At 31.1% G+C, this 10,886-nt stretch overlaps 2 protein-coding genes across 3 annotated transcripts in view; one reads left to right on the top strand and one right to left on the bottom strand.

The window, feature by feature from the left end:
• Positions 1-2: 2 nt before the first annotated feature.
• Positions 3-8,743, top strand: LOC126735112 (trimeric intracellular cation channel type 1B.1). Of its 2 annotated transcripts, none has more exons than XM_050439041.1 (6): positions 3-151; positions 4,333-4,493; positions 4,557-4,713; positions 7,933-8,205; positions 8,261-8,544; positions 8,597-8,743. In XM_050439041.1, the coding sequence occupies exons 2-5, from the start codon at positions 4,373-4,375 to the stop codon at positions 8,538-8,540; spliced, it is 831 nt and encodes a 276-aa protein (XP_050294998.1). In that variant the 5' UTR covers positions 3-151; positions 4,333-4,372; the 3' UTR covers positions 8,541-8,544; positions 8,597-8,743. The 2 variants fall into 2 exon arrangements, with proteins under 2 accessions (XP_050294998.1, XP_050294999.1); XM_050439042.1 differs by lacking the exon at positions 3-151 and adding an exon at positions 154-301.
• The window catches only part of LOC126735105 (dynein axonemal heavy chain 10), a 47,679-nt gene continuing 45,526 nt past the window's right edge, over positions 8,734-10,886 (bottom strand). The window contains exon 24 of the mRNA XM_050439013.1: positions 8,734-9,465. Within this exon, the coding sequence (XP_050294970.1) occupies positions 9,169-9,465 (297 nt within the window). The 3' untranslated portion in view covers positions 8,734-9,168. The remainder of the gene's footprint in view (positions 9,466-10,886) is intronic.

Genomic DNA, 10,886 nt, shown 5'->3' with positions numbered 1-10,886 from the left:
GTCTGTCGACCATCAGAATGCCACGGCTCCGTTGAAACAGTTTGAAAATTGTCCAAAATTAGAAAAAAAACACAAAAAAACTCAAAAGAAAAACTTCGAACGAACGGCACTGCACTCGAGTGCGGACGAAATCGACTACTAAGAGAGAAAGGTGATTGATTTTTAACGAGGGCGCGCGAGTTTATCTTTTGCTTCTGGATGTGTGTACAATGCCTTGTGTTGCTTTACATTTGCTTTGGTGGCCTTCAATGATCTAACAGTGGCGTAGAGCTTATAAGATTAAGGCTTTCCCTGATTAGAGGTAGTTAGATAAACCACAATTATTATTTAAATAAACATAAGCGCGTATACATTTATGAATAACTGCGCCGCTATGCGCGCTGCGGGGAAACATTTTTTGCACTTTGCTGGCTGCTGCTTTGACCAATTTATCCTAAGGTTATTAGTATAATTAGTAAAGGTCGATTCGTTAACTAGGGTGAATATGCCAGTATTCATATAGTCGGACAGTTTCGTTAATTCTACTTAAAAATCTTATATTAAAATATTTTTGTAGTCACAAATTAGTTATTATGTGATTATACTTGATCTTATGTCTGGTTTTTCTTTGACCTGCATCTTTTGAATCTTTTCCAGTGCATTTTGCACGTATTTGGTATAAGGTTAATTGACTGCATTAGGATTATGTACGTATAGCCCACACTATGATATGCTATGTGTTGTGTTGGAGGAAATGCATATAAAATGATATCATTATCATGACAAAAATCGCTTAAATCCTGCGACATATGTGACCTGTGACTATCGACTAATAGAAGACTAGGTTTTGTAATATCAGTTACTATCAGCCAATCATTAAAACCATTTTTACATATTCAATAAATATCTCTGATTGTCTACATCCAGACTCTGATCTCTCCATAATCCAGAGGCACAGATTTTGGAGGTCTCATATACAGGAAAACTACAAGAGGTGGACAAATACCACTGTCTGGTGAGTAGTATTGAGAAAGTAACTGACACTGTTACATTTTTCCCTTCTCACTTCCTTTCTTAACTATGTATGTGCTTTGGCTTTTAATACTAAGAACTTTCCCTATATAGTTAGAAGAAGTCGGACAAAGAAAAAATCCAGTTTCATCTGAGTTAAAGGTGTAGAGTCATGAAGATCATCACTTAAATTATGTTCCTCAAGATACTTTGCCAAATCGTTAAATTAAGCTCGAATATACTCTTCCGTAACTTTCTCGTCTAGGTGTCCTCTTTTAACGACGTTTTCTATTTCTCGTCTTTTTTTTTTTTTGAACTGTGTCTGAATGTTCGGTTTTTTTTAAGGGAAACTGCATTTTACCAAATTAGTTAGCCATTTAGCAATTTTTTAGTTACTTCCCAATGTAGGATCAGGACCTTTTCGAGATTTTCTTCACTTTAACCTTAATATGCTCCTGCACCCTTGAGTTTAAAACCCCAAATTTTCGAAAAACTCCCTTCAAACTGCCGCTCTTTTGAATTTAATCAACATCTAAGTTTTTGAGGTTTTTAAGGTTTCCTTGAGAATATTTCTAATCGTTCATTCTTCTTTGGGAATTCGTTCTCTAAAACAAAAAAATCGATCTCAAACAAAACTTTTCTTTGACAACAGTGGTGGACTGGATGAGACGGAAACTAATCATATATCAGTAATCGAAAAGTTTTTATACAAGTAAATACTGGATTTAATCTTGAAAGAGTTGGGCGGTTAGTGGCTGAACTAAATAAAATATATTTTAAAGAAAAGATATAGTAAAATATATTTCATTTTAGATTAGAAAAAGACGAACATATTTTCACTTTCTTTCCCTAGAAGCCGGACAATTGTCTGATTTTATTTTTTTTTCATTTTTCTAGTAGTTTAAAATACTTAATTTTATTTAACTTGATAACATCATAAAACCTAAAAAAAAATATACCACCACATAATTATTTTACTTATTTTTTTAGTTTACTTAACCTCAACCAATTTGAAGATCATTCTTAACTTACAATTTTAAGCTTGTCGGAACTAATGAAAAACTGAACTGACAACGATGACGGTCAGCGTGATGAAGCAAAAATAGTAATTTTATTGGTCTTTTTTCTTTTAATCGAGGACTTTTCATCTTATTTCGAAATTAACGCGTTTTATCCGAGTACTGGCGGTCCTGACTGGCACATTTAAGAGTTTAGGAAGGGTGGTTGAGGTATTAAGACATGAATTTGCAGAACATATTCTGCCCTCAAACATAATATAATTAATTTCGAATTCGAAAAATTACTCGTTAAGGAAGTACAGGATGTTTTAATTAAAAAATGCAAAATCATAAGATTCTACAACAGGTAAAATATTGTAGATATTGATGACTAAGAGACATACATATTTTGCTATAAAAAACACATCCACTAGTGAAGTGTTTTATGCAATTTTTTTTTAACTTATTTAATATTTTTTGATGCACCGGGGATTTCCGAAAAATTTTAAAATTAAAAAATGTTTACGGCTTTGCATGCAAAAAGCAGTATGTTGTGATACATTTTTTAAAAGGGCATTACATTTTCTTTAAAATCACGCTTCAGTTTTTTTTAAATTTAAGCTACGCATTGCCGAGAAATTAAATTTAATTTTATTAAGTAGTATACTTACGTTTAATATTGTTAATTACTGAAAATGTACACTCCAATAGGCCTATGTCAGTATCCTTTTTAAATTACCCTGTAAGAAAAATAAATCACCGAAAACACGTTTTATTTTTTGAGGTTGTTATGTATGAACCTCATGGTATATCCTTGGATTCGTGTCGACCCAGTAACAACAATTCGTTACTGGATAATTAGTATACCTATCGATGGACAGTGCCATTGAGAACAATTTAACATTTGTCTGAGAAGCAAATCTTAAAAAGGTAGACTGAATTCTTGAAGAAATTGAGTTTTCTATTGGACTATATTGACTCTATAAGAGTATTATTCAAGTTTTAGTCAAATTCAATTTTCCGCAATGAGAAAGCTTGATACTCAGGTAGCAAGATTATACGTCTAAGAATGGTAAACAACATAGCTTTTAGGTTTTATTTCGACCACACACATGATTCTATGATTTGAAAAAAACACGGCGTACTGATGTGATATCTCGAATGTTCCTTCGACGTTTGTGCAACATCGTCTTTATTTATGATGTAGTTGAAATTTTCCGATGTATTTAAAAATGCGTGATAATATGCTATTAGGACAAATGAACTCAAAGACACCACCCGAGCAAATTACTCGACATTTCTAAACTCAGAAATATACTTGACATGGATTTTTTACAAAATCATTATTACGTTAACCCCAAAACGTAATAAACAGATATAAAAATATAAGTTTAAGGCTCACCTAGGCGAGTTCTCGTGCCAATAAAATTTGCTTGACCGTCAATCCAGAGTAATACAAAGTTCAGAACAACAACATGTATATATGTAAATAGACTAGTCAGATATAAATTTTTAAAAAGGATATTTCGGAATCTCTCTAGATGGAAATGTGTATTTTTACCCTTTACGATCATATCAAAAATTATTTTTATTAAGACAACCATTATTGCAAACTTGGTGAGATACCAAGAATATTTCGGCGATATAGGAATAACCTCTAAAATCCTAGAATATTTGTGGGAAAACCCTATACGAGTAAAATTACAGGAATTATAACTTTTATTGTTTGAATAAAAATTTGTAAAATTAGAGAGAATATTCCAGAAATTTAACGTCATATTAGGGTGATTAATTTGTTGTTATTAGTTGTAAAGCATGCATTTTTGTGGCATTATTAAAAATCGGATTAAAAAAAATACGAAGCCTATTTTTTTAATAATAATAGAGCTTTTAAAATTTTTGCAACAATGTTTAACAACAAACATTTTAGTTTTTTTGGTCTAAAAACTAACATTAAATTTTGGTATTTTGTTTTTTTTTACAAACATATATCAAAAATATAAAACCAAAATATTTTTATAAGAACCGAAGATGTAGGAGGACATGTAAAAATTTTTTTTATTTAGTTTGCTATTACTATAGGTATATTAAAATAAATCCGTTTTATTATTAGGTAATAATTAAAGTAAAAATAAAAAAGTACGAGACAATTTTGCTCTCATTGTCTAGATTTTTACACCCAATTAAATAGAATAGAAATCAACTGGAGGAACCAAAAGTTACTTCTGACTTTTATATTCATATTTTTCAAAACCACTCTTACTTCTGACTTTATATGGATATTTTTCAAAATACATAGAGGTTGCATTTTAGGACACAATATAATTTATTATATTTATTCCAGGAAAAAAAATTATTAATAAGATCACAGAACTGAAAAAATCATGGATCCAGAAGCATTCCTAGATATCGCCAATCAGGTGGTAAAACTGAAAATGTTTCCATACTTTGATATTGCCCACTGTACACTGTGTGCTTTATCAGTCAGGGAAGATTTGGGAACCGGTAAGTAAGAGCCAAGAGTTCTTACAACAAAACCCACTATTTTAAAAACTAATACATTTTCAGGAGCCCAGACGTTCTCAAGAAAACATCCCTTGTCCTGCTGGCTTTCGTATATGCTTGTGGTCTTTGCAGGAGGTATGGTCGCAAACGGACTCCTTGCAGAACCTATTTTAGCGCCATTGAAAAACACTCCTCAGGTTTTGGTTGCTACTGCCGTTTGGTAATTATTTTATGAATAATTAGAACAAACAAATTTATGTGTACAACACATAGAACAGTAAAAGAAGTTTTTTTTAATTGCCGACATGTTGAGACTTTATAAATATAACTTCCAGGTCTAAAAAAATAAGAAAATTATGTTATGTCGACACTTTTGAAGCAACCGTTGTTCAAAATAAAGCTATACAGACTGTTAATTAACGTTATGCAATATAATATTTCAGGGGATGATAGTAATTGTTAGAATTAAGAAAAAAATGCAAATATTGGCATGGTCTAAAGGGCATCGCCGCAAGTGACAGTTTTATTTTTTTTCTAATATTTTGCTCTCCAACAATGTATAGTCTAAGATGATAATTGTTTCAAATTTGGTACATCAATTATTTTTTAGAATCTCTACAACTACAAAATATCAAAATAATTGGTTGCATTATACAGGCTGTTTTATTCTAATAAATCGGCTACAATTTTATCTTTCAGAACTTTTCGTTCGGAGCATTCTGTATAAATTTCGGCATGAAATTTGAACTTTATGATCCTTTTTTTAGTTTTCTGGTCTCTTGCACTATTCTCGTATCTGCCAACTTTTTAAATTTATTTGCAAAAGTAGCCATTCGAATGGATGTTCCAAAAAAATATTTCGATAATATTCGAATTGCTCACCCATAATTTCTAAATGTTCACAGATATTTCACAACATTCATCGAATGTTGGAAATATGTTGTGTCATTATAGGCATATCTTCTGTACGATATCAATATTGGCTGTACAGGGTGGGCCATTGTAATATATGGAAATTGCTCCGACGATAAATGTTTGAAACAAAAGTTGTTCAGGACAGAGGGGGAGACATGTATCCTCGGAGATCATTTTGACCTTGAGATTGTTTTTCAAGTTAAGCGTATTTTTTTAAATGGGAACCCCTATTTTTATAGTAAATTCGAAAACAGAAAAATTTTAACATTTATTCCAAAATATTCAAATTACAAAAAGCTGTTTATTAATGCTTCTGTTTCAACTAAGTATTTTAAAAGTACTTTACTTTACTTTTTTTTTTTTTTTTTTTTACCAAGCACAAATGTTTAAATAACCTTAACCATCTTGATCTTGAGGTCAATTATCAAGGTCAGTTCCAGGTTCGAGTAATTTCATTAATTCGGAAACAACGACGTGGACGAAGTAAGTTCTATTTCCTTTGGGATTCTTGATTAGCGTCAGTCCCCTTGCCTCTCACGAATTTAGCGACGAAGCAAATATTAAATTATTTAATTCTATACCTTTCAATTTAAGTATTTTAAATGAGCATCAATTAAAGAAATATATAAAAACTTCCTCATGGGTAAAATAAGGATAATGCAAATAATTGATTCACAAATCAAAGATGCGTTCGACGCTATATACTGGAACATTGAATCATCATTAAATTTTGGCAGTACTTGTTTGGCCGATGAACGTTTGGGAGAACCAACAACTGCAATAAGTGACAATACCATCGCTTCATATCATTCGCACACAAGTTCATCCAATAGTGCTAAATAACCTTCGAATTAAAGTGAGTGACAGCATAAGGACAGAGAATATAAGTGTTTAAAGAAAAGTTGTGTGGTATCTCATTCATAAATTCTATATTCTTTGAGATTTTTAAGCAGAAAATTACTCATACAAGTATATAAATCTAGGGTAAAGGTATCATTACTTAGGTATGGCCTTATAATATGGGGTGAAGCGTATCAATCTAATTTGAGACCATTAAAAATTATTCAAAATTATATCTTAAAAATTATCTAAGATATAATAATCATAAGAACAGAAATGTTCACACATATTTAAAACACAACCATAACACACAAGAAAGATATCTAGCAATTTTCTTGCTTTGCCTGTTAAAAATATTCGAACAATTCACCTTAGGTTTTTTAATTATGTAGCCCCGAAACTTGATAACTTGTTGCCAATTGTAATAAGATTAATAAATAACTTAAAACTGTTTAACAAAAGATATAGAATACTAGCTGAATGCCCGGCGGCGTTGCTCGCGTGGAATTTGAAAGTAAAAGAAAAGTTCTACTGAAGGACTTCTTTGTAAAGAACATTTTTTGTTTTCCCCTCTTGTAATATGTAAAAATATCAATTTTCAACGCTATAAGTTTAAAATGAAAGAATTTTCATAGAAGTGGTTTTCACCCCATTTCACTCCTTCAGGGTGGCAGAATATTCGAGAATCTGTTGTTTTCATTAAAATGAAATTAAATTGAAGTGTTTTGCATTTTTTTTCCGAAAAGCAATGAATTTAAGGATAAAAAAAGATGTTAAAATCTTAAAAGGTGGTTTTAACCCCTTAAAAAAAAACAAAAAATGGAAATTAGGTAAAAAAATAAAATAAAAATGACGTGTTTCACCGTTTTTTAAAAAAGTACATTTTTTGAAGCTATGATTCGTAAGGGGTGGTTTCAACCCTTTCCCGATGGAATTTCAAAAGATCTCTTCTTAGTGGACGCCTACATAACCATAGGAATGTTGTTTCCAAATTTCATATTTCTATTTTTAGATTATCAGTTAGGAATAGTCTTTTTATATATAGAGATATATCAACGCACACAGGAAATCCTTTGTTCAGGTACTTTCCCAATAATTGTCTCCTTTAAAGAATATTGTTTTAATTTCTTAGTTTTGGATAATTGTGTATAATGTGGTGGCGGGTATCCGTTAAACCAGGATAGAAAATAAATACAGTATTATTGCTGTTTCAAATATTAACTCAAGAGTACATACAGGTACATAATGTTGCTAGGTACTCCAACAATTTTTTTTGACCTATAGGAATTGTAAACTGACTAAATAATTTTTCGTAAACACGTATATTTTTTTGAATAAATTTGAATTTTAATTATCTTGCTTACACTTTTCAGACGTTTTCGTCAAACATTTTGTAATTTATATTTCTTAAGCTCACTAGGAAAAGAAACAACTGCGTAGATTTTGTTTTTTTGACTTTTTCAGTTAAGAATTAGCAAAGGAAAGTGCCTAGAAATGAAAAATTTTTTCAAGGTAGTTTTACTCTAAATTTTCTCTGGAATTCTAGATGTCGCAACTGCCCGACAAATATGCTATTTTGAAGAAAAGCTAAATAAATATGTAGATATCTAAGTTAACTTATCTTTTCACTTTAGGCACCATGATAGACTATATTTATGGCTATGTTACTAATATATATTTCCAGGTATGTAGTTTTCTATACACCCCTCGACGTAGGGTACAAATTAGCAAAATTCCTACCAATTAAAATAATCTTCTCTGCCATGAAAGAAATCTACAGATGCAAAAAAGTTTACGACGGAGTCACACATGCCGCCAAACTGTACCCTAATGGATACCTCATAATGATCATTATCGGTACGCTCAAAGGTAACGGAGCTGGTTTCACCAGACTTATGGAGAGACTCATACGCGGCGTATGGACTCCCACTGCCATGGAATTTATGCAACCTAGTTTGTATGTTAATTTATTAATATTACCCTAAAAATTACTAATTAAATATTTTTTTTAGCTACACTAAGGCTTCATTGGTTGCTTCCATAATCTTCATACTTGACAGGAAAACTGAATTGATCTCAGCTCCCCATGCATTGGTCTACTTCGGAATTGTTATTTTCTTCGTATATTTCAAGCTGTCTTCTATTATCTTAGGAATTCATGATCCTTTCATTCCTTTCGAAAACCTCATGTGTGCCCTCTTCTTCGGGGGTGTTTGGGACAGCTTAGCGAAGATATTTGGTAGGGGCCAAATCAAAGAAGGAGAAGTGAAGGATGTCAAAAAGACTAATTAAAAAGGTAACTGTTCGTTTTGCTGCTTAGGAAACATCTTTTATATTTTTTTTTGTAGACGACATGGTATTCTGAATGGTAGATTTGATGGTGTGCGGAACATTAAATTTATTATTCCTACAATTTTTTTTGAGGCGCATTTTTCCAACTATAAGTTTTGTAATGTACTGAAAAAACTGTTAATAAAAAAATAGAAAAATATAAATTACTTTAATGTAAATACCCAATAAATATCACAGATTTTTTCATAAAAATGGAAAAATACCATATAACAAAATATTTTTTTAGACAATATCTGAAGAAATACTTAAAATAATTTAATTAAATTATTGAAGAATAATATTATTAGTCAAAAATTAACAGCTTTTCTTTATTCCCATACAATGGAAAATAGAGATCACATAAATCTGAACACGTATTACTGCTACTACTTCTATTAACTAACCGTATAATATTAACTCACATTGCTTAAATCCAATGTCCGTATCATGCACAGTTATTAAATAAATGTTAGCTAGCCAATATTAAAACTGCATTTTGCGAAACACCACTAGACTAAAGTAGAAAAACCCGAACATTGTTTTTATATGATCATTGCACAATTAAGTGTCCAAACCACGTTTTAAAAGGCTAATCTGTATTTAGAACAAGACAAACTCCTTGCAATACCCAATGACTAATATGTTCCGTAGTTCTCAAGTCGGCTTCAAATACCAACCCCACTCCCATTGCATTTCTTCTCAAAGAAGTGGTATACACTGGGGTCTTTAAAGTATTCTGAAGCTTTAACCTAAACGCTTCAATAGGCACCACACCCAAAACTGGAAGCTTCTCTATTAGAATTTTCGGTGTTGAGCGCTTTAGACAGTTGTTTTCAATGTCCCAAGCGGCGCCTTCAAGGTAAAGTCCATGCACTAAGCAGTTACCCTAAAATTTATGAATATTTCAATCAATGTTGCAAAAACTACAACTACACTGGACTAAAATGGTTGTTGAAATTAATAAAAAAGTACATTAAATCAGTTACAAATTGATAACGAGTCTTTTGTGCTTCCATTAATATAATGTACAAAAGTAAGTACTTCTCGTCGGTAATTAATTTATAGGAGCTGTTTGCTAACCAATAAACAGTGAGCATTAGGCTAATATTGATAGATTATTAATATAATCAATAATTGGTATCGACGGTAAAAAATATCGTTTAGAAACAAATTTGTAATATCGGCATTAATGTGAAAATGACCCAACTCAAGGAAGAACCTATAAAAATAATATGACCTATCTATTCTATAGTATTGACGACGAATGGTACGTTAGCTATATATGGAAAACGGAACGGTAGCATTTTTCTGAAGATTTGGTAACCATGGTAACAGACAATGCTCTGTCTGTCTAAAATATTTTCAGCACTGCAGCGTTGCCGCTTTTATAGAAAAATCGCAACACCTGATTTTTTAAATTAACCACCATATATATTTTTAGACATTTTGATTCCCTGTTTCATTTTGAGTCTTTTTTAGTCATACTTTCCTATACCCTACCTCTAGCGGTTTCGAGAAAAGTATTTTTTTAAACCAAGGGAAAACGAATTGTATATTTCTCACCTATTTAAGTTCCTAAAAAGCTCAAATTTAAAACACCATTTTAAAAGACCATCTTGATTAACTTTCCATAGCCTGATTTATACAGGGTTTTCGAAAAACTAAAATAGCTAAAAGTCCATTTTATTAAATGGAACACCCTATATTTTATTTTATATGCTAATGAACACTTAAAATCTCTTTAATTTAATATAACATATTTCTACACCTAAGTAGCCGCTTTAGAACTAAATACTTATTTTCATGAAATTTCATAATTTTAAACATTTTTATTTAGTAAATTACTTAGTTAGCAATGGAAATTTTATAATGGGTAATAAATGACAGTGACGTATTAAGTTAAAATATTAACATAGTGTTTTAAGATCAACTAATTAAAAAGTCTAAAATGGAAGATCTTAGCTAATAAAATGGTTTTGATGAGAGTTTTGGTTTTTGATGCGTTCATTCAAGTTCACCAAAGTTCAGCCTTTGAGACCACAAGACACAGAAGGGTAGAATTCTGTGAAAATATTTTTATGACAAAATGTCTAATTTATGATTGAAATTCAGCCAAATTTAATTAGAAAATTTAAGAAGTGTTGTAAGTAATTTTTTTGGAAAATCTGCTATTGCAAGATTTTTGTACTTGTTGGTTTTAACTTGACGGAGTCCCACCTCATTGTGGAGACAGTGTAACAAGCAAACTGTACGACATGTTTGATGATATATGGTTTAGACGTATGAGACCAAAGGATTGGCCGGCCA

Source organism: Anthonomus grandis, chromosome 4, assembly GCF_022605725.1.
Source record: "Anthonomus grandis grandis chromosome 4, icAntGran1.3, whole genome shotgun sequence".
Classification (NCBI taxonomy): domain Eukaryota; kingdom Metazoa; phylum Arthropoda; class Insecta; order Coleoptera; family Curculionidae; genus Anthonomus; species Anthonomus grandis.
This window is presented reverse-complemented; position numbering and strand designations above follow the sequence as displayed.

Excerpts from the sequence above, each read along its gene's own strand:
- LOC126735112 (XM_050439041.1), top strand. The coding sequence starts at position 4,373 with ATGGATCCAGAAGCATTCCTAGATATCGCCAATCAGGTGGTAAAACTG. Across the intron at positions 4,494-4,556 it reads CAGGGAAGATTTGGGAACCG|GAGCCCAGACGTTCTCAAGA; the intron begins GTAAGTAAGAGC and ends ATACATTTTCAG. Across the intron at positions 4,714-7,932 it reads TTGGTTGCTACTGCCGTTTG|GTATGTAGTTTTCTATACAC; the intron begins GTAATTATTTTA and ends ATATATTTCCAG.